General features: G+C 39.7%; 1 protein-coding gene across 4 annotated transcripts in view; it reads right to left on the reverse strand.

Annotated features, from left to right (window-relative positions):
- Positions 1-23,862, reverse strand: part of RNF130 (ring finger protein 130) — a 48,730-nt gene that overhangs the window by 21,286 nt on the left and 3,582 nt on the right. For all 4 annotated transcript variants that reach the window (XM_075164756.1, XM_075164755.1, XM_075164753.1 and 1 more), the window contains 3 exons: positions 17,337-17,531; positions 3,976-4,226; positions 398-469 (listed from right to left, as the gene is read on the reverse strand). In XM_075164756.1, coding sequence (XP_075020857.1) covers positions 398-469; positions 3,976-4,226; positions 17,337-17,531 — 518 coding nt within the window. The remainder of the gene's footprint in view (positions 1-397; positions 470-3,975; positions 4,227-17,336; positions 17,532-23,862) is intronic.

Here is a 23,862-nt window from a genome sequence, read left to right on the forward strand (position 1 = left end):
CCTTTATTACCTGTCTTTTACATTTATTTTTACTTTACACAACTTACACATGGAATGATTCTAAGCTTATGGAATTCCACATAAACAATGCTAGCCCTATGTACTCCTACCAGCAAAAAGCCCCCAGCCAGCTTGCACACAAAACCACTCTCAGTTACGGTTGCCAGATGGAGTGCAAGTAGTTTTTAAGCAAGAAAAACTTCTTTGAAATGTACAGACTTACAGCATACATTGATACTAGAAGTTACACAAATACTGTGCCTCAGGACAAAGTAAGCCTCCAACAAGGAAGGCAAGGTCATAGATCAGAAGCAGAAAGGAAAAACTGAGATTGTTTCCCCTGGCAAAAATTAAACATGATGCTCAAGTTTACCATGTTGAAATCTTATTATTATACCTTATCACCCTTCTTTACTGTCCTGGTTGTCAATTTACCGATGGCTTTCTTGGCAGCATCTCCAAGACGACGCTAATAAAGTGACAAAGAAAAGCACACAAATTAACCCTGATAATCAAGCTTCATTACTGTCCTTTATAATGACTTATTTGGGCTCAATACTAACACTGCAATACACACTAAGGCAGCAGGCCAACACATAAGACAAAAAGCATACGCAGCAAAGTGCACAGAGATTGGTCAGGAAGAAAAAACCCAACAGTTGAGCCCACAAATGCACTCCATAAGCATGGACATAAACCTCATGGACCGTATAAAAGTCCACAAAAGCGATCCAACATTTGTGTGACAGAACTAATCAAACCCAGCCCTAAGGATAAAAGCTGAAGCAACGTGCCCTCCCAATGATTTCCGTTATATTCTGTTCATACTGCTTTCCATTCAGCGTGCTGTAATATACCCCTTGTTCTCTTCTTAAGCTTGAATAATTTCTCCCCCCTCCCCCCAGCAGGCCGATCTTATTCTGAGAAGTAAGAGATCCTCTCAGTGTAACCTAGTTTCTCTCTTGCTATTATCTGAAACCACCAGGATCTCACAAAGAAAAAAAGTATGGGTCACGAAATCTACCGAAGCCAATACAGACTTAAACAAAGTTGAAATGAATACTGGTTTGAAGATGAGCCTCAATCTGAATGCAGAGGCCAAGCTGTTTTTCTGTTGTTTATGCTGTTTTTATGACCACCACTGTTGGATGGAAGGAGCCATTTCTGCGATTCACGTGCTGATTCCTACTGCAATGCCCAGTTCCCAGCCAACTAAGAATGGCTCTTTGCCAGCTGGTCCGTGGGATCCCAGAGACGGGGCACCGACTGGAACAAAGCTCACGCCTTCTTGTTTCAGGAGCCTGAGGCATCAGGTTTGGCTTACATTGACTGGAAAAGGCAAGTTCACGTATTTCATCCTTCACATCCTTTCATCTTGTACTAAGTACTCTGCCTTTGAAAAAGATGGGCTCTTTCCGAGAACGTAAACCGCACCTATCAAAACCTCCCATATAGCTTGAAACAAATGTGCGGTTTTTGTGCCCACCTTCTACACAGCTGAAAATCAAATCCTTCATAAGGTGTACCCCCTGTATCATACACTTCTCTACATACAAACTGAAACTAAGAAGGCTGCTTTTCTTTGAGAAACACAAAGACCTCAGAAGTCCACCACAACCAACTGTACCACCGTTAGTTTAGAATTACATAAGCAAATTTTTTTTTGTGGTTTCTGCAAAAGAACAGCTCTTATTTTATATTTTTTAGAGCATGGATTTGGAAAAAAATCAGATACTCAGTCCCAACTACTAAAGTATACCCACGTAGGAAATTCAGCATCAGAAACAGAGCTGGGATGGGGAAATTATATGCTTCCTGAAGTCAGAAATCTCATCCTAACTTCAACATGTGAGAAATTGGTCAATTTAAGCAAATCTAAATTACATGTCCTGGAACAAGCATATCGGCCTGAGTACTTAACGACGTAGAACACACTGGCATGCTGCTGGAGTAGATCATCGTTGTATAACCAAAAGTGTGATTACTAAGAGAGGAACAAGGCTGAAAAGGGATTTAACTTAAATGCTCAACACTACCAATTAAGTAATTGTGGGTAGTATTTATATTTAGTTGTACTGCATATGATTGTATATGCACTACCAGAACTCTTAAAGAGAGATTATTTTCCTATTGGAAGCATAATATTTCAGCAAAACTCTTCCAAAACGTATACATGTTCTCTTATGTAAATAAATTTGCTAAACAATAACTTTCATCTCCTCCATTTAAGAGATCTATCTCTTCCATTTTCTAATTTTAACTAATGCTTTTTATGCCAACATTGGAAATGCTCAGGATTTGCTATTTTGATAAGTTAGGGCATAGGCATACAGCATATGCCTTGATGGAAGAGGCCACCACCACATGCAAAAGAGTTTCATACCTCTGGCGGAAGTGTGCAAGATTAAGGATGTGAAATACCAGTATCTACTTGCACTATCTACAAAACACAGCATGTTTTTGATATTTGTTTTTAAAAAAGTGTGCCTCGACATAACTTAAAACCAAGATCATAGCCTAAAACAAGTTATTTCATCACTAACAGTACAGCCTTCTCTCTGTGAAAGCTCTCAAAGCTCTTTAAAAATAAGCTGTAGCTGTCGCCACCTTCTTATTAAAGTTTAATAAGCTCAGCTTTTTAAACCACATAAAATTTTCATCAAGTTTCTCCTGACCTTTGTAAAAATCTAAAGAAAGAAAAAAGGTCATAAGAGCCCTTTCCCCATGGAGCAACTGTTTTGAAACATTTGGAAGAAGCCTAGAACCATGTAGGGGATGCAGAAGGCACAATTTAGTATTCCACAGACATTCATTGAGTAACAGTTATATTTAAACTTCCACCATCCCAAGGGACCACACTAAGTACCGGTTACAGTGTGGTCATTTAAGAATGACATCCTTAGGAAAATCTACAGGATGCCCATGGGACCTGCAGCATCAGACACTATTTATAGAAACTAAAAAGGAAATCCTTTGTCACAACTGAAGCTTTGTAAGTTTGCATTTGTTTTAGGTTTAACAAAACACCAAAGCGCTGCCTCACAGTGCACTCCTGTGTATTAGCTGTAACTCAGGGGGAAAGGGGGGACGGTGACTAGAGGTCAGCAGCTTTGTACCTTAGCCTTGACAGAGAGACGCAAAGGCAAAGAGAGCTCAGCGGGTTTCCTGAGGTTTACTGACCCTTTTCAATAAAAGCCAAGGCACACTATGGGGGCAGTGGGTCATTAAGTCCACACTGGTAAAACATTTACTTCTAAAGTTTAATCCATATTTGAGTTGATGACTTGATTTAGTCAAGAGCTCTGAGTATGGCCATACTTAATTCAGTTCTTAAACAAATTAAAAGTTGAAAAAGAATGTAAGAAAGGCGTATTGGACAAAATTTTACTTAAAATATATGACCAGGAGAATTAAGCAATCCATACCAACTGTGATCTTGAATAGAGTTGAAAGTTCATGCAGATCACTAAGCAGCTCTGTACCTTAGTTTTCTTACCCTAACATTCATGACAGATTATAGTTTGGAAATACCTTTATACAACTTCTGAATTACTTATTATTACCTACCTATTACTAAAGTTATCCTTAATAACATATATAGAATTCATAACATTAGCTCTGCATTCCCCTACACTATACAAGTTCATTCACAATTTAACTTTCCTCCCCGTTCCCAACATGCATACAGTATATATTATTCAGCCAACAGATTCTATCTTCCTCTTGGACCTATACTCATTAAAACCCAAATATTTTGCTTCAATTCTATTCTTTCATGGCATGTAATATGATCTTGTACTGGTGCTGCTCAGGATGAAAACTCTTTGTTATACAAAAATCCTTGTCCAGGAACATGCTCTGCCTTGGAACAAAGAGGTTCTGAACACTAGTTTGATGGACATTCCTTCGAAATTATTTGTTTCTCTATTGACTACTCTATACAGAAATATCACCTCCAGAACTTACAGAACTTACCTGATTCCTGTCACGTGCACTTGTGTACCTGATCTTCTGGATGAAGTAAAATATTAACCATGCTGAAGAAATTATCATCAAAACAATGAATGATATTGACACAAAAACTAGAGAGCCCCGACTGAAGTTTTTTGGAGGAACACGGGATCCCACTGCTATTGCCATCAGGACAGAGATATTCTTTTCCAAATAATTCAGGATCTCCTTAACCTTTGATTCTGTAATCATGACAGCAACAATGTCTCCAGTTCCTACAAAAAGAAAAAAATACTTAATTGACATTTAAAATTAACATGGCATGCTGCTCACAAGATTTTCCAAATGCAAAGCCATTTGACAACTTGAAGAATTTAATGTAAGCCACCTATGGCACAAGGAACATGCTGCTGGGCACTCAACTCATGGCTTGTCCCAGATTTTCAAATTAGGGCATTAACATGCAAACTGTCTGCAGCTCCACATATAGTAACAGATCTCTACCAGTGGTTACATAGTACTTTCCACATTATAATTACTGTGTGCAGTCTGAACTAGCTTTAAAAAGTACATTTATTCCAGATTTGAAGCTGCAAATACCTAAATAGATAATTCATAGGAAACCATTTAGAAGACGAGTTCAATGATATTGCTAGTATCTAGTTCAATGCTATTGTCTTAGTACACACAGTGCTGCATACAAGTTGCTCTGGAGAGTTATGCAAGTTCCCCCGCACGGTTATGAGGCTTTCACATGCCATCAAGGTTGTCAAGGACCTGTAAATCACAATTCCAGCGCAGAAGCAACAGAGCCAAACTTCTACCAACATCACTTCAGACAGAAGTGAAAGTAAAGTGAGTAAGTCTGGCTGCAAAGCAGAAGAGAAATCAAAAAAAAAGCCTTGGCAGAAGTTTGAGTGCTGATTTTATCACCCATACACAGACACGCTTGATAAGATCGCAAAGAGGCTGTCAGCTTCATCAGCTCCATTTTGAACGCGTAGCCCACCTGGTTTTCGTAGTGTCTTGTCTCTAGACTACCTCCTGTCCCAAAGGGAAAACTATTGGTACAAGGACAATAAGAGACTCAAACCACAAGACTTGCTGAAAAAGAACGAAATCACCTGCAGAGTAGAGAGCACGCTTATGTTTTAAAAGCAGAGGCCCCATAAAAAAGAGGATCTTGAACTCAGGGCAATCCTGATCTGAGTTCAAAGGAAGCAAAGTTTACAGGAAAATGAAAGCCAGAAAGAAAAAAGCCTTATGAGTGCCATTCTTATTCATCCAGATCTATTTGCTTCCTATATTAAAACCCTTTTCAAGACCTATTTTCAAAATGCTTGCAAAGTCTGCTCATCTGTTTGCTCCATCTGCTTGCTCCAATTCACATTCCCTCCGAGAGGAACTGTATAATTCAAGTGACTTCAGCACTGAGATTCCGGATTTAGAGTGGATTTAAGTTACAGAGAACCTAGTGTGACAGTGAAGAGAGAACATGAGGTCCTATTCAAACACAAGGAATTTGTTCAAAGTCTTTTAATCAAAATCTGATTTTTAAGAAGTTATTGTATCCACAAAATGATGTAGAAGATCCAAAAGAGCAGCATCTTTGAAACCCAGGGCACAATAAGTCAGGGACACAGACCCAGACAGCTACCTAATTTTCCAAAATGGGGGCTTTAACAGAGTTGTGTAACAGTCTTAAAAGTTATCTCATTACTCTTTCCATTCACCATGCCAAATAGTAACTTCTACAGTCACTATCCTCAGTTTTCAGAGCAAGTTCTCTAACATCAGTGTTGTGGATTGTGCTGACAGAACTACTCAGAAGAACCAAAGCTGATAATCTCAGAAATTAAGATTTGCACAATAATTTAAAAAATATTCCACAGCCCCAAAATTGTTTTCCCCAAGAAATGTCAATTTTTCTTTATTTAAAATTGAAATGGTAAAGACATCCATGCCTTGTCCTAGTAACATGGGTCTAAGTAGGAAAAGAATGTTCAGTGTTTCCTTCCAAATGAGTATTTTTGAAACAAGTGTCACAGTAACTCAAAAGCTTTGAATAGCAACCAAAACCCAACACAATTTATGGATGCAACTTCTTTAATCACTAGGATACCGCAGATTCACAAGGTCCACTTCAGTCCAGCTCTCCAGAGACACTTCAGTTCGAGACGTACTGAGTGTGGTTTCATGGAAACTAACCAAGATATTTAATAGGCAGCAAAGCTCAGAAACAGAGCAAAAATCCACCCCTTGCTTTATTTTCAGAGGAAATCTACTCGGATTCCTATTTGTCCAGTTGGGAAGAGAGTCCCTGCCCAGAGTTGCAGCACTTAGATACAGGACAAGAGCCACCTTTCCTGCAAGATCCTGTATGTAGATCATAGAATCATAGAATCATACAGGTTGGAAAAGACCTCTAAGATCATCGTGTCCAACCGTCAGATGCAGCATGTGCTCCTGCCACCCCAAAACCCTGCAGCTCAGATGGTGCAAGATCAATCAAGAGCAGACAGTTTATACTGCTTGGTATTTTCCCTACGCTTCACTTTTGTTCTTCACATCTAGTTCAGATAGTGAAGAAAGGCGGGGAAGGGTGCGGGGGGACTGTACTCCCCAGAGCACCTTCTGCTAAGCTTCCCCACTAGGTATTTATTTGCACCGAGGAATTCTCAAACTATCAGTCAGGAGCACTCCATGTAGCATTCTGACATGATTTACAGTTATCTGCAAAGCAAAGCTGACTAAGATCTTCCGATACTAGTCCAGTTCTGTCTGAATCAGAAGCTGAAGCCTCTACCTATTCCCTGCTGCCCAGAGAATGTGACAAAGCTGACAATCTGTCATGCACTTTATATAAAGCCCAGCACAAAGGGGACCTCTGGCATCACTGCAAAGTGATTTGCATTCCAAATGACTTGACTGGGAACAGCCAAAGAGCTACTGCTGCTTCTGACCCTGCGAGAGCCAAGGAGAACTGCAGAAAAGAAAAATAAATTGTGCCTGTTTAACATACTGAAGCTCAGTGGAAACTGGGACTTGGTTCATCCATATTTTTGTCAGGGGCATCACCCTAAATAATTTTAGCAAGAGCTCCCTGTTTGAGAACAATTGGGGGCAGGAGGAGACACTGACTCATTTATTTTAAGCACCTTGAAACCTTGCATTTCTGAAACTTAAGGAGGAAAAAAATCCTCAGGTGAACACAGAAAGACTAACAATCTTTGTAAGAGTTAGAATATGGTCTTACTACATAGTCTTATGAAAAGCAATACTCTCCTCAGCCAAGAACACCGTGTCCAGAGAAAAGAAGCTGGAATGCTAACTAAAGCCAATGAACTACACACTCAGCCATAGATGACAAGCTAGGACAGACGGTAAGCATAAGATAAATACTGACGCCTGTAAATATAAATCATTTAATTGCTATCATCCAAGCCCAGACAGCTCTTTCTAGCTTGCAATTTTACCATGTGCACGTTTAATTAGCATAGTTATACAACTCTATGTATGAAAAGGGATAAAGCTGCAATTAATCATTAAATCTGTGTAATATTACACTGGGAGAGGAGAAGAGAGAAGGACTTAAAAGCTGAGAGGACACTACAACCAAGACGACGGGAAAACCAGCAACATCCAGAAGTTTTCTGTAGAGCCCCTAAGGAGGCTGCTTTGATCTCTCACTAATCTATCCATACCTCCTAGCAATTCTAAAAAAGCACGTTTAGAAAGTCAATAGAAAGTCATCTCAAAAATTACTAGTCTGATCACAAGCAAATAATTGTTTCCTTCTGTGTTTGTTTTGTTGATTCTTGACGACCAAATGTTTGTCTGAAGCTCAAAATATGGACAACGATGGCCAGGATACTAAGAGAGGAATGGTTCAAACAGCAGACTTCAGACACCTTCCATCCACCTACCGCCCCTTGGAGGATGCAGGGAATGGCAGCTTGGCAAAATGCAACTGCCAAACAGCTGATTTTTTTTTCCTGGACTTGTGAACAGCCCAAGCAGCTGTTTGGTCAATACTCAGGGAGAAGGACAGGTGAGACAATTCCTCCTGGGCATCTGAGCAACCTGGCACCGAACTGCTGGTACTGCTGCAATGCTGCAACTGCCTTCTCGCAGATGGGGAGGGCAAAACCTGAGATCTCATCTCAAGCGCAGCAAATGGACCACCTGTAAGAGGCACTGAACTATTTTGATTTGACGTAACAAGATTTGCAGAGAACTGAGAATTAAGTCAGACACTCATAACAAAGGCTAGCACTTTTCTAATCGCTGATATTTTCAGCTAAAGTCCTTGTAACTTCCTAAGTCTTTGATAGTACCTGCTGATGCTGCAGTCACAGCACGAAGCAGATAGACTGCATTCATCTCACGCTTGCAGAAGAACACCATTCTCTCCTTAAACAGCAGACAATATTTAATTGTAACTGAATCCTTTCATGACTTCATTCTGAAAAACCTAAACTTAACACACATCTATCTGAATAATTCTGCTAGTAGAAATTTCAGGAGTACTTCCTTAAAAAAACCAAACAAAATCCCCACCCTCCTAATAAAGCTAAAGAATGGTGCAGTCACTTGTAGGCTGGATTCAGGGCATGATTCAGACACTGAAATGCCACTGCCTATTTGACTGCAACAATCAGAACATCATAATGATAATGTAATTGGAAATAAACTGCCCATTTTCACAAACTAGACTTCCCTATTCTTCTATTAAAATCCCGTAACTGTATGCTAAGCATTTCTGGACACGTTATATCAGAAATAAAAATACAGCAACGCACACTATTCAGTACTCAGGAGAGGGATCAGTCCTATTACTGAGAGTGACAGATTTCTTGGAATAACATTAAGTAACAGTGAAACCACTCCCACAGAATCTGGGAGCCCACAAAACATCAACAAAGAAAACAGGAAAGCACAAATGAAGTGCTATGGTTATATATGAAGTTTTGAGAGACCGATCGCGAGTTCTGTGAAAACAGCAGAAGACCTCTGAGCTGCAAGGGAGCAGAGGCAGAAGCAAGAACTACCCCTACAAGGTAAGGGATTTAGCCACACAGGATATAATCCATGGAACCCACAAGATGAGGTGAGGGAAAGGGAAAAGGCACACTGAGCTGGATGCAAAGCTGCACTGCTCGAGAAGTTGGGCACAGCTTTTAAATATAAATTCCATAGTACTTAACAACATTGGGGAAAAACAGACAAATTATTCAGATACCTTAATATTTTAGTCTGATACAAAACAGAGAAATCGTCATGAAGAATAAGTCTTACATTCTAAAACAGGCTTTTGGAAAAGCAGACACCAAGAGGAAGAGTCTTGGTGTATCTTCAGAGTGATTAAAACAGGTCTAGCTGCACATATTTTTATTTTGATCTAATCAGAAGGTAAACAAGAGCACATCCAAGCTGTCAACACACAAGTGCAACCTCAAGAGTAAAATATGTTGCTTGAGATGTCCCAAATCAAATACTTCTGAAAACAAGAAAAACCCGTAATATTTGTCAGTTATTTAGTTCTAAGCAAGGCAAGAATTTAATGCCAAGAATATACATAAATTTTAAAATGAGACTGGATAGCATTTTAAAACATTTTTCTTCCTGTTGCCTTTGTAACATTGAAAATGTTGAATTCTTGTCTGTATGTAAACATTTACTTTAGGATGCCTATTTTATGCAGTGTCAGACACTAGAACAGATGTTATAACACTACCATGAGAAAACTGTAGAGGACAGCAGTATATGAAACTGTTACCTAGAAGTTAGGCTTTCACAGGATGCATCAGTTAAACACAACCAGCGGAACAACTAGCTATCCCAAAACATTGAGCAGATATTTGCAGAAATCACAAGTGTCTCTGCTATACAAACCTATGCAAAACAACCTGGGGAAGAAAAAAAAAAAAAAAATCTCTTCTGAGGCTAAAACTTGAATTCTGTCTACTTAAGAGGACAAGGAAGTAGATAGTCAGGTTCAGTGAGGACCAGGCTTCTATGAATGGCAACTGAAATACAGTCAAGTTGTGTCTGAAGAACACTCAAAACTCTTTGATTGCAGCAAAAAGAGCTCCAATAGATTTTACTCTGCCAGGCTAAGAAAGGGCACTGCACTATACCCTCTAAATACGCCTACATACACTTTAGTATTTTGAAATGTACCATGCATTGCTGTGCTGCTAATAGACATGGGATGGACGTTCACAAAGTTCTGGTCCTTTAAGAAAAACAGGCGTATGATTGAGGCATATGATTAGAAAACCAGAAACAGCAAGAGTACCTTTCCAAAGATGGGTGTGACACAATTAACTTCAAAACAAACATTAAAGCCTAATCAGATTCTTGTTTGCTAGCCTGTAGCACATTAAATTATTAAGTCCATAGGTGATAAATAATAATCTTCTAAGCAGGAATGATCTTTCCAATGCCCGCCCTCCTTCATTAAACAAGAAATGATGCTTCAGTATAATGTTCTTGCCATATTTTACATCAGCTTTATAATCTACTACGACCAAGAGTTCCTAAAAGGAGAGCTAAATAGCAAATTCAGTTGAGGAAACTGTTGGGCCATATTTAGATTACAACTGCTGACACATTATTTCATAACCCAATTGCTCTATTCTGACGCTCTCGGAGACGCTTCTTAAGGAGACATCTGCGTAGGATCAAAACAGGTAGTCACAGCTAAATTCCCCTGCTTCATTCACAAGTCCCCATCACGCTGATACAGTGAGCTGGTGGAGCTATGCCCCTGCATTTCCCCAAGCTCGACAAGGTCCAGCTGCCTCTGCTGCACCCAGCGTACCCCGCTCGAGAAAACTGACACTTAGGTCTTTCAAAAACACAATACCGTATTAGCATGTAGAAGTGAAGCCGAAGTCTAACGCCTCTCTGCAGATCACTTCCTCGCCATCAACCTCACCCAGAGAGCTCCTTTTTATCTTCTGCCGTAACTCATGTGACACTAAGCACTATTAGAAGAATTAAGATCCTTTTATTAAGCTACAAGGTGCACCCACCTCTTCTCTAAGCCTCCCACAAATTCCTGAATCTCTGCCCCATCTTGATTTTTGAAAGCAAAAATACACTACTTCGACGCGTCTGACGGGCACTGGGAGGACAGATTCAAGGCTGGGCTGAGAAGGGGGGAGCACCAGAAAGGAGAACTTACACATCCCTGGAACCAGAGCTGTAGCAGAGTTCACTTAAAAAGATAAGGACACCGGGCTCAGGTGCTTGTTCCCCGCCCCCCCACTTCTGACTGCCTTGACCACTCTACTTACATTGCATATTCCCTTTCTGTACAAGGACACTTATCTTTTGGGAATTATATTTATGTATATTATAAATTTTTATATCTATTAATTATATATATATTAATTATACATAATTTATATTATATATAAAATATATTATATTTTTTAATGCATGTGTCCTTTTGGGCTCTTTACACTAGGGAAAAACAAGCCTAGATAAGGGAAAAGCAGACAGATGTTGCAGTGATTTTACAGATATTTCCCACAATGTTTTTCCCTTTTAGCAATGCTTCTTGCATCTACTTGCATTACAATTTTTTTGAAATGGAAAGGGACATTTCACTTAAATAATGCTGGAAGAATAAGAAAAACTTGGTACAAAGGAATTTATCACTTTATCATCCCCCTTCCACAATCTGTGCACAGATTTTTTTTTTTATTTAATTCACATAGTTTTACAAGGCATTTAACTATATATTATGGTGAGTAAACTGCATCTGCAGTCCTATTTAATGAATACTTTTACTGTTAAGGTATTAGTACGCTAACAAAGTAGCCCACATTTTCTATTCAAACCTTGAACAAACGCAAATTAATAAAAAGCAGAAGTTTTGTCTAGGGAAATGGTGTAATCCTAACACATGACACACTAGTGAAAAAAGGTTCCTCATGTCACAATTTCACATATTTCCAAAATACGTAAGTCTTTATCTTCAAAAGATATTTCTGCTTATTTGAAAACAACCTTTCTTCATGTATACTTCTGAACAATGTCCAAAACCTGTTACCTTAGATCTGGATTTAACACCCAATCACTGATTACAGTGTCACATTCTTGATTAATCAATAATATTAATGTAATGTGACCTTACTGGTCCATTCATCAATTTAAGACACACCTGGATGTGTCTGGTCTCCGTCATCTTGCATTCTTTAATGTGACCAGGTGCTAGTAGGTGGCTCCCATTTTCCTATTTCTGGATAGCATTTTGTATTCCCACTAATGGAAGCTGGAGCTAAAAAACCCAGGGATTTCTCATAAGGGTAGCCTGCGATGCTCACCTATTTTCTTCTATCTACAGACAACGTCCATACAGATTCATCAATCTGGACAGTCATTCCAAACAATTTCAGCAAAACCCGAAAGAGAAATGGCAAGAGAGCCTTACCCAAGGACACTACAAAATATTTTTAGAGCTTCATAAATAGCATATTCATAGATTAATATCATAAATTTGATTCCACTGAATCCATAGATTTTGGGAATGACTCTGCTGCTGGAGTTCAGACTTTGCATAAGAAAAAGAATGTAATTACTTACAGTCACTAACAGTCCCATGGGCCTTTTCACAGTCACAGAACTAATTACCCTTTCAGCTGGCTAAGGAAAAACGAGTCTAACTGCTATTATTTTAGTTGTGGATGAGGCATATATCACGCAGAAACACTGGTAAGAAGTTCTGCAAGGCACTGAGGCTGTGTTAGCTTTGTAAAGGGGTTTCCCTGGCTTATCTTGAAGAGACAAGTGCTTCCTTATGGTCCAGAATCTGTGCTTCAAACACATGCCTCTCCACATCTCGTTAAGTGTCAGACACCTCCATCTACTGTATGACAGACCTTCCTGATGGATACACCTCCAAGAAATGCAGCGGGAAATTAACTATAATGCTGTTGACACTTGTTCCCCTCATTGACTATTGATTGTTTTGCCTTTTTTAAAGCTTCACCTTTAATGACTCATCTCTCCTTCCTTTTCACTGATATCCTAGGGTAAATTAATAATAAATTATAATGACGACAATATTGTAATATACAATAAAGTTAGTTTTGAGCTGTGGATTAAAAGTAGGTCTCAGTAATCCAGGGAAAGTTTTGCAGTGGATTTCGTATAGAGCCGAAATATTCCTCAGCACACATTTGTGCAAAACAATCTGCAATGCACCCCACCATAGCCTTCACGCATCAGTCCAGCTTACAGTCACATAAAGAGCCCTTCGCGAGAAGAAGGCAAGCAGCAGAGGAAGAGACGTGCTGCACGCAGCGAGAGTGCCACAACAGAGGAGCGCGGCCCCTCCGCGGCCCACTCCCCCCGCTCCGAATTAGGGCAAGGACATGGAATAGCCATTAGATGGCAACAACTCCAAATCTCCTCCTGTCCCTCCCGACTCTGACCCAGTGACCTACAAGAGTCCACACAAGATACATCCAGCTCTAGCACAGTTCAAAGCAAGCACAGACCTGGCTGCCTGTGCTTCCAGAGCGACCGGGGGCCATCGGGAATCCTCCCCTTGAAAGGAGACCGTTTCTGGGAGCCAGAGCTGGGCAGCTCTCCGGCGGTACCACAGCAGGAACGTCACGGAACAGAAGCACCTTCTTGCAGAAAACGAACGCGTCGTTTCTTTAGAAGTGCAATGAAGATTGATCCTGATAAGACGTCTGCAGCTTGTTCTAAAGACTTTTAAAGATTTACCTGTATCAGGTAAATCCTCTGAAAAAGGTATTATACTAGAAGTTGTTTAAATACTTCAGGGAATTTCTTCAGCACTGATGAACAGTAGTTACTGGAATCCAGCAGCTTCATTTTGACACTCTTCTATATTTGTCTATATTTTTCTCTTTATATTTGTTCCATAAATTCTGAGTATGAAATTTTAACTTCAGAGGCTTCTTTGGCTTATATTCTTTTCTATAAATCCAAATAAAAGTCTAGATTTTAATAGAGAAGTTCAATATAAAATTTAACTATTTTGTACTTGACATGACTGTCTGCACCACACACAAACAAAAAAAGAATTAAAATGCTATTTTACCTGCACTTCCTTCCTATTCCCATAATTGATTATAAAGGAGACGGCTACTACATATTTTCTCTACCATATAGGCTCTTTTTTACATTAGATAATATTTGTTCTGCTTGAACAGAAGCAGCAAGCGAAACCACTCATAAAACTGCCTTCCTGCCAGTGATATCATAGTCTAACATAACTTATGCTGGCAAAGATGTCCTTCACTCAGGTTGATAAAGGACATCTACAAGAACGTGTAAAATAAGTTTATTTTACATGCACACAGTAATACATACAAGGATATACACAGAGAAGAAAATAATGTTGCAAATAACATTAACAGAAATATATATATTTTTTTAAAATGTTCACCAAGTCCTTAAGGTCAAAACGTACTTTAAAACTCAACTTGAAGTCAAAGGGGCAGAGACTTAGTGGATTATCACACCAAAAAAAGCAAATTCTGGTATTAGCAATAGAAACTGTCCATTTGACATGGTGGTGATAGACTGATTCAGGAGTTACAGTTGTTATCTAGCCATCAGAAGGAATTTATATTCTGCTAAGTAATATGTTGAGCACGAACAAATTTCCATAAGATTAAAATTTTCAAATGTGTGTTCAAGCATAAAATATTAATCCCATAGGTGAGAACTGCTTACTGAGCTCTTTTCATAGGGAATCACCTCTCTGCAGGTAGGCAACATACATAAATCTATATAATATTTTACTTATTTTTAGCACAGACATTGCCTAAGCTGGTGATTGGAATTAATGCAAATTTCGAAGTAGGAAAGTGTGCAGTTCACAGAACGTGCATTATCAGCAGTTGCCACTTTCCTCTCTGCTTCACCAGGGAGACAGAATATTCCTAGGGTTTGGTATGCAGCAGTATAAAAATTATGTTATAGTGACATAAAATGACACAAGGTCTATTTTCACCTGTCTATGAAAAGAAAACATAGAGCCATGAACCTGGTCATCATAATACAGTTGCAAAATTGTCTTGTGAAGAATACATTTTTAAAGGCATAGAGGAATGCTGCACAGCCCTAGATATCACATGGAGATAAGACCAACTTGGTGGCTCACTTTCACTTTATATCAACTCTATTTAACACGAATCAGCACCAGAACAGCTATCAAATACACAGGGTCAACTCCTCCTGACCTTTAGGGATAGAAAATACTGAAGAGAGGAGATGTAGCGCACTGAAATACCTAATTAGCAGATGCTGTGGTTGTTCGCCACCTAAAAAGCACACAAGCAGCGATATGGTTGAAAAGGCAGAAAAAAGACCAGAGAGTGCCTTGGATGTGTGTAAGACCGCTTTACGCACAACTTTTGTTTGAATAGGCGCATCATGTAAGCGTAGGTTCTTGAATCTATACGCCACTTGGAATGCTGGAGCCCCAGCTAACACCACAGGACTAGTCTACATCTGCCACACACACTTCGGCTCTTGCATCGAGCCAACGGGAAGCTGTTCACAGGAAGCTCTGCAAAGCGCAGATTGCAAAGGACATCCCTTACGTGACCATAACGCGATCAAAACAAGAGCTGTGGCGCAACTTTCCTTGTCGTTACGGTGTGGTGCTAAGGTGGTACTTCAGTTCTAGGTAATTACGCTATCGCTTACAAGACACCATTTGACCGACAGCAGCTCTCACATTTTATAACTTGAGACGTTATTTCAACCTACCAGAACCACTGGACCTATCGATACCGTTTCAAAGGCAACACACTGGTCTTCAGAGCTGAAACACTGAGTGAACTAGGATTTCCTAATAAAAGACAGACACCGCCCCATTGCTACGAAAGCACCTGCCAAATCTAACGCCATTACGAGAAAGAAGGTATTAAAGCTATAATCAAACCCATTGCATGATTTAACATGTAACAGAGCAAAGAATGCTAGAGCTGTATTGTTATTGGTAGTCTTTTTTTCTGCCACAGTAAGGTATTCCAGGCCACAGGAGGAGTCACAAATCAATGCTAAACAGAGACTGCAGACCGTACAATCTTCAAAGAGATTTCAAAGAGAGACCAGAGCTGAAGGTTTAGGAGGGTACTGTATCAGCAGGGAGAGAAGTGGCAAAAAAAAAACAAACACAAAAGGCAGGTGATTACAAGGGTTTATCTAGAATATGGGACTTTTTGCCTGCAGATTACTTGCAAAAATGTCTAAGGAAGGTACCCAAAAATGGATTGTCAACAGGCTTTGAATTGCTACAGAGGTCAAAATCTCCCTGGAAAATTCCTGTGGTGTACAGAACTGGGAAGGTCAAAGCCCACTAAACCAGAAGAAGCCACAAGACATTTCCCTTGTAAAAAAGGGAGAAAGAAGCAACCATAGCACTCTAGTAAAAGAATTCAATTCTAATTGTGTGACAATATGCAGAGCAATAATTAGGAAATTCCAGTTTCCAAGCAACCCCCTATGCTTAAAGAAAAAGGACTGAAAATATTCAGGGGGGGCGGGGAGAGGAACAAAAAAATCAGCCAGCAGTACAGCCATCAAATATAGAAATATGCCTTTTCTGATTAAGCTAAATAATTCCAAATTGAGAAAACCTTTGGGAAAAACGAAAAATGTAGTAATCAGAATTGTGAAAATCATTTTTAACCAAGGAAAATGTTTATGTGTGAGGCTCCCACTGGCTAAAGTAACTTACTAGTAACAGTGAAATTTTACACATGGATAGCCCTAGAAAAGTAGAAATCCAGATTTTTAGCATTATTCTAGACCAGCAATAGTCTAATTCTAGACAACTTAGAGAAGCAACTGCTCTCCGAATCACTAAGTTTTGTTGATTCCTGTGTGGCACTCAAAGATACATCGTAGAAAGAAACCCTCTGTAAACCGCCATTAAAAAAAAGCATGCAAGCTCAGAACCTGATATAACTGTTAACATTTGAAAGTTGCCACCATAACAGCCAGTTGAAGACACGTTACTATGAAAATTCTTCAGGTCCAGACACTTTGTAAAATTCTAGACCTTCCATGACACGTTAGCTATTCTTCTTCAGAAAGGTCTGAAACAGATTGCTCCTAAGATCTTACAGATATTTCCTCACTCCAAAACACCCATACCCCCACTGCAGAGGAAAGTGTTCCTCATTTTATAAAATGTACGCTAAAGGAAAACAACTTTCCAGAATTATTTCACTATACTGCATACATGTAAACATCATCAGAGAACAGGCTATTTCAAATAGCATCATCTGTGCCCTGCCAAGAGCTCTTTAGCAATAGTTTATATGGCAAAAGAGGACTCGGGCAAAAAAAAGTTATAGTGAAAGAGATTCTGTTTTATTTACCTTGATGAGTCATTGTGACAGGTTCTTCACTGGATATATTGTTGTAAATGACCACAGCTGTGGCATTATGTGAAGCTGCTCGCAGTATTTTCTCTCTAAATGTACAGTTTCCTCGCTGCAGTAAAGCAATCCACTGCTTGGTGTTTGGTGGAACTTGGAAACGCGTTCGAGGGTCACAGCCCAGGCGATCTGCAACTGAAATGGGAAATGCATTTACACAGATGGCAATTTGTTCAAACAGGAAAAAAGAAAAAAACTAACTCCAAGTTTTGCTGAATTACTTAACCGTTATGCGCTAAGAAGCCACTATCCTCTTCTTAATAAAGCCTAAAGCTAACTGCATTCTTACAGAAAAAGTCTTTAAAAAAAGTCTCGCACACTGAAAGCCGTGTCTATATGCCCGACAATTAGGCTCACTAACACAAGCTATTTTTAACTCCAGTGCAGCTAGAACAATGAATTTACATTTGAATCAATACCTGCCTACAGGCTGAAAAACATTGCAATAAGGTTCATATGCTATAGGCGTTTACGAAACAGCTGTTTATCAGTCATTCTGGGGAGTATAACTTTTTTTCCTTCTAATGCAGTCAAATATCACTGCAGTGGGAAGTATAACTAAACAAAGGAGGTTGTGAAAACAAGATTTCAGAGTTATCTGCCATGTGCAGGCTACTGTAAAAAGGCATGATATTAAAAGCTGATCTCGTAAAACCCAGCAGTTTTTTTACGCACATTTTGTCTACAAGGAATTGCATTCAAATTTGCAAACACGATGCACTCAAGCTGTCAGCCAAACAGGTACTGACGGTATAAAGGAAGAGTAACAGAAAAAGCAAATGACAGATGTCCGAATTCAACAGTATGCAAAGCTCTTCTTTTGTCCTTTCTGATGCTGCAATGTATCCTGGAACAACCCAAACCCACAAAAGGCACAAACTACAACGCAGAAGATAACTCCATGATACAGCAGCTGAAGCGGATGAAAGACATTTCTATTTACACAACTGGAAACAAGCAGTTTAGTCTGACACACTGGTCATATCACTAAAGGATTTTAGAAATTTAGAGCCAACAGTAACTTATAATACAAATATATTTACCCTTTCAAATGCCAAGAGCACAAGAATCTTTCGCTACTAAAAATGGTTGGGATAAACAGTGATTTTTCAAGACATAAACCAAAAATTTATTTGCATAATAGGATCTGTAATGTTTTCAGAGCTAAGAGCAATTCAAATGAAGTGTCCCATAAAATTTTCCTTTTAAAGAAGCGAGTTCTTCAGCACAGACTATGGGATTTCAGCAAAAGGTCTACCACAAAAAATATCCAGTTTAACGTACCAGCTGGAAACAAAACAGAAGATCTTTTTAAGCATTCTCAGCTTAACATAGCTCAGGTTAAAACCTATAACAAAGGAGATTCAAAGGATCTCTTCTGAAACAAGAAAGAAAATCTTCTGTTTGCCTGAAGAAAACGAGTGCAGATGAATCTATATTGTGGCAGTCGTAGAGGAAGTCGCTGCATCTCTGAATTTGGACAAGAAGTGCCTCTCCCTGTTCCCCTGGAAGGAGGGCAGGGAGCCAGACATAAGCACATCCTTTTCACGATTGTTTTTCAAGGCTGTGTTAGACTTTTCAGACGTGAAGGGCTGTTTGTGGTATTTCTGTATTTGTGCTTTTGTTTTATACGGGGATCAGGGAAAATTTGAAACATAGATGCCTGAAGCCAAATTTTAGAGAGTATTTTCTTCCATTGCCCTGACATTATTACTCAAATCCCTTTGGAAATTGCTAGCTAGCACTGATCCACACACGTTGTTCTGGAGCACTGCTGACAGCCATCATGAACAGCAACGATCACAGCAGTGCACTTGCATATCAACTGCACTCTTAGAGCTCGTTTTTGTAGTCTTAAATTTAAGAGAACAGTACATTTTTAAAGGAATTATACTCCTTTTTGAAAATGTGATAGAACCATAACATGGCACATGTGCAACCAGTCTTGATGTCCTCTGTTAAGATAAAAGCAGTTTACGCTTTCATGCACACTTCCCCCTTGTTCAGACCATTTCCACTTAAAAATGCAGGAGGGGGAAAGCACCAGCAGACCGTGATAGGACGTTTCTCAAGCCTTAAAAGCTAAAAATCCCATCCTTCTCCAGTGAGATCACATTCAAGAATCTCAGGTGTCCTTTGGAAAATACCATTCAATAAACGGCCACAATTCCACAGAATCTCCTCAAACTGCCAAAATTAACTCTGAAAGTAGATACTATGGCCAAAATAAACTTACTTAAAATATATGGCATGGATGAAGAGCAGTAATCCTATGGATTATGTACAGTTTGCTTCAGTACAGTCATGCTCAAAGCTAAAATACCAAGTGAAAACAAAAATGGCCACAAAAATAGGGTAATGGGTTATTAGAATGAAAAATCATAGAAGCAATAAAAGGCAAAAGGCACCTTGAAAACTTGAAAAGGGAGGCAGCATTCTCAAGTCTGCTATATAATTCAGTTTTATAAAAATTTATGTAGGCACCTTTAAATTTTTACGGCTTGAAATTTTTAGCTTAAAAACCAACAGAGAAAGCAGTAAAAGATAACAGAAACCGCATCTGTGGGAAAAGTAGTACAAAATTTTCTAGCACGGTAGAGATCAAAGCCTCTTTCAGCTGTGGACAGAGCTATGAAATGTTACTGGATAGAGCAACAGGATTAGGAAATAAGATATTAAGAGATAAAAGCTTTCCAGATATAGACCAACAAACACCACTCAAATGCATACAGCATGTTATTCCTGACGAGGTGGATTCAGTATGTCCCGATGAAAATTTAACAGCTGACAATATTATGTTAGCACTATTTAAGTAATATAAAAACATTAAGGAAAATGTGGTGGTTTTAGATAAACCTGAACTGAGTAACTGCAAGTCACTTGGGATTTAACAAAAAGTCACAACCCATTTTTCTTTACATTAGTATCCTATTTACACCACACAAATGTTAAATAATCTTTTCACTTTTAACTAAATAAAATTCAGGAACAATAGTGGAAAGTCTGAGTTTTTCTGCTCATCTTTTCAATAGACTTAATACACTCTGACAAGAGTGAAAGTCTTATAATCACGGTCACCCTTCTAGCATAGCGAGCTGGCTAAAATAAAGTATCTGCTATACACCTAACATGCCAGGCACATCAGCTGGCATTGTAAGGGACACAGATAAACGAACAGTGTCAGCAAGAATCATCATCGATACCTCTCCATTATCATGCCATCTATGCTCCGTTATCCAAAGTCCAATTAGGATCTGAAAGACTAGGGCTTGCAAGTATTACCTGGATGACGTCCATGCCAGAATGAAAAGCAACTTCACATTAAATTAAAGTTATTCTAAAACAAATCACTTGCACATAAAAAGATGTGATCAGAAGTCACTCATGTAATTTCATAATTTCGGAAAATATAAGCACAAAGCAAGCCATCTAAGTATGTTTCTCTGTAGGTGTGCTACTCTTCTGGCTTATTTGAAATACAAGTAAGTTACTCTGCCTTTCCTTTCTCCATGCCTACATATGTACCATGAATGCGTTGGCACAAAACCAATTTTCTGTTAGAAGTAGCAGCTTGCTGGGTTAAAGAGCTATGTAAATATCTCCCTTCCTACTGTAAGCCCCAACACGGCAGAAGAGCCTCTTTACAGAAGGATCAGCTGCGATTTAAGTATCTACAGTTAGGCTGCACGTTTGTTCTCAACTTTAGGAGAGCTTTAGTTTCCTCTTGCAGAACACACAGGGCTGCTCAACTTGCATAGAACTGTTTCTCCTTAAGCAGTTCTTTAAATCCAAGAGCCCTTCCTGCTGAAGGACTAATGTTTGTGACCGCTTTTTAGGGATCCATGTGAAAGAAATAGTTAATAAAGCAATAGATCCAGCCAACTACTGAAGGAGTATTGGCAAGCTTACATTAGAACAGCAACAGTACTTTCCCACTCATCTTTCCCAATTGCTTGACCAGGTCCTTTAGCCTTCCCCCTGTAAGAGGGATAGCCATTTCGTGGTAGCAAAAATTAAATTAACAGGTCAGCTGTCAGAAGCTTTATCAGAAGTACACACCTGCCTGAATGCAGACTGTCTCCCTCTACTTCTGAACCCCGACCGGGTTTGCTTTCTCTCATATAGCACGTGTTTATGTTGCTCTTGCATTGCTTAGAACATAGCTGTGATGTCCTGCTTCAGCCAAGGTTGCTGCATTGACTGTTATCAGACTTTGTCCCCTTTGCGCAAAGAAGGACCAGTGCCATGATCCCAGACCCTGAGCACTAACTATTTTATTCCATGTTTTTTTTCTTTTTTCTTTCTTTTTTAAAAAAAAAAAATCAGATATCTTGATATTGATTGCATCTCAGCTAATGCTCTACTCTCTGAGGCCAGCACCAGTTGCCAGAGCTGGTCTGTCTCAGCCACACATACAGGAATCATTTTAAAGTCTGACCTTCAAGCACTGGATACAACAGGTGGAGAGACACCCCAGTATTTTGAGGGGCAGCACATGAAGAGATTCGCTGGGGAAGAAAACAGCACAGGGGAAGTGCAGTCCCGTGCAGCCTGTGCCCCAAAGCATTCCTCCTCCAGCGGCACTGCCCAGGCAGGTGCCACGTAGCACACCCGCCTGGCAAAACAGCCAGCCTGGTGCAACACACTAATTATAATCCTGTGATAAAATTTCCAGAAAAGGAATTCAGCTGGGAAATTCACAGAAGCAACACACCAGCATTGATTCTGTCTTATTTCAAGGAAGGGTACTAGTTATTTGCTATCCCATTAGGATTTAATATGTGTAATATATACCTTTTCTTTCAACACATTACTACTTACGTTATTATCCATATAGTCCTTATTCAAGCCAGTTATAATTTCTGCTTTTTAAAAGTTGTGTCAATGAATTACGTACAGCGGTATTTTATTTTCAAGAGCTATTTCAGGTAATTGCTTTGACTAAAGCTGGCTTTAACACTAAAAGAAACTCTTTGAACAGGGGTAATCTTGTTTCAGGGAAGAAGTTAAACAAAAGAAAATCACTGAAGCTTAGAAGAGTCCTGTAATAGTTCAGATTTAATCTTGTTAGCTCAGTAAGTATACTACAATTATGGCTATAAACGCCAACATATAACCTCCACTTTTGTTATCAATTAATGACTATTAATTAAGCTGGATACTGAGACCAATGGTAAAGGATGGATGCACGCACAAGATTTTTCTTCCTCTACTCTGTATTTATCGATGCTTGTTGCATTTCCCTAAAGCTTATTATTTTGGATTCTGGGCCAGAAAGGAACACAAAATTTTGTCTGAATGTTACCTAAAGCTCTGCAGTTACCAGGAAACTGTCGTTTTAAGCCTTCTGCAGCTAAAACTTGTTCACACAACATGTTTATGAAGTGTCAGATGCTACAAAATGCTATAATTACAGTACCATGCACAAGATATACCTCCATTCCTAACATTGTGCCAATATTGTTTCTTCCCAACTTCCACCTTTTTCTAACACACGTTTGTCCTCAAATTCTCAGTCTCCTTGCCCAGGCACAACCCTACTATCCCCTTTCTACGCCTTCTTTCTCCAACGCAGCTCTCATACAACCATCACCTCCCCGCGAGCCCTTTAGACTCCAGTCCCTTTCCATCCCCCCTCACCCCTCGTCCCAGACCTGTTGGCTGAGTGAGCCTTAATATTTTCGCGTTTAGCTTCCAGTCTGCTGCTGTTTCACTTCCTATCAGTCCCATCCCCAGTCCTCACCACCCTGCCTGCCTCCCCGCCAGCCAAGGTGCACAAACCCTCCCCTCCCGGCAAGGTCCGACCGTCTGCGAGGGGACCAGGCGAGCACACAGGACGGACGATTCCAGTCCTCAGCCGCGTATCCAAACCCAGAACGACATGCAATAACCCAGACTCAACAGCTACAGAAAAGTCCTCTTCAGCACGGAGAACATTTCTGAGGGAACTAAGGCACAAAGCGCTGCAGTTTCTACCAAGAACCATTAGAGCGAGTTCTCAGTGGCGTCTAGCTTGGTTTGTCACAGCAAGAGAATATGCCTGACACCTGACGGTCAGCACCACAGCTGCTGTCAGGCACCTAATACCAAAGAAGCTCAGAGGCAGAGGTCACGGGCGGCAGAGGGCTGAACACTTACACGGTGCATGTACAGACACTGCCACAAGTACCCCTGTGAGAAGTCTGGGCTGAAGCGGCTGGTTCCACAAAGTCACAAATAACGGAGTAAGGGACTGAAGGAGAAGTGCTCGGTAACCTCACCAAAGAGATAATATAAACCTGAACTAAACGATCAGAAAAGCTGCATCAGGCTGTGAAGATGCATTTCACTATCATCCTTCCATGCAGAACCAGAGGAGCATTTTTCGGTCATCTGCAAGCATTCATATCCGGAAGCTGTTTAAAACGCTCTTCTAGTAACAGATTATTTAAGTCATGACAAGATTAACAAGTTAGAAGAAGCAAGA

The sequence above is a fragment of the Calonectris borealis genome, chromosome 15 (assembly GCF_964195595.1).
Source record: "Calonectris borealis chromosome 15, bCalBor7.hap1.2, whole genome shotgun sequence".
NCBI classification, from domain to species: domain Eukaryota; kingdom Metazoa; phylum Chordata; class Aves; order Procellariiformes; family Procellariidae; genus Calonectris; species Calonectris borealis.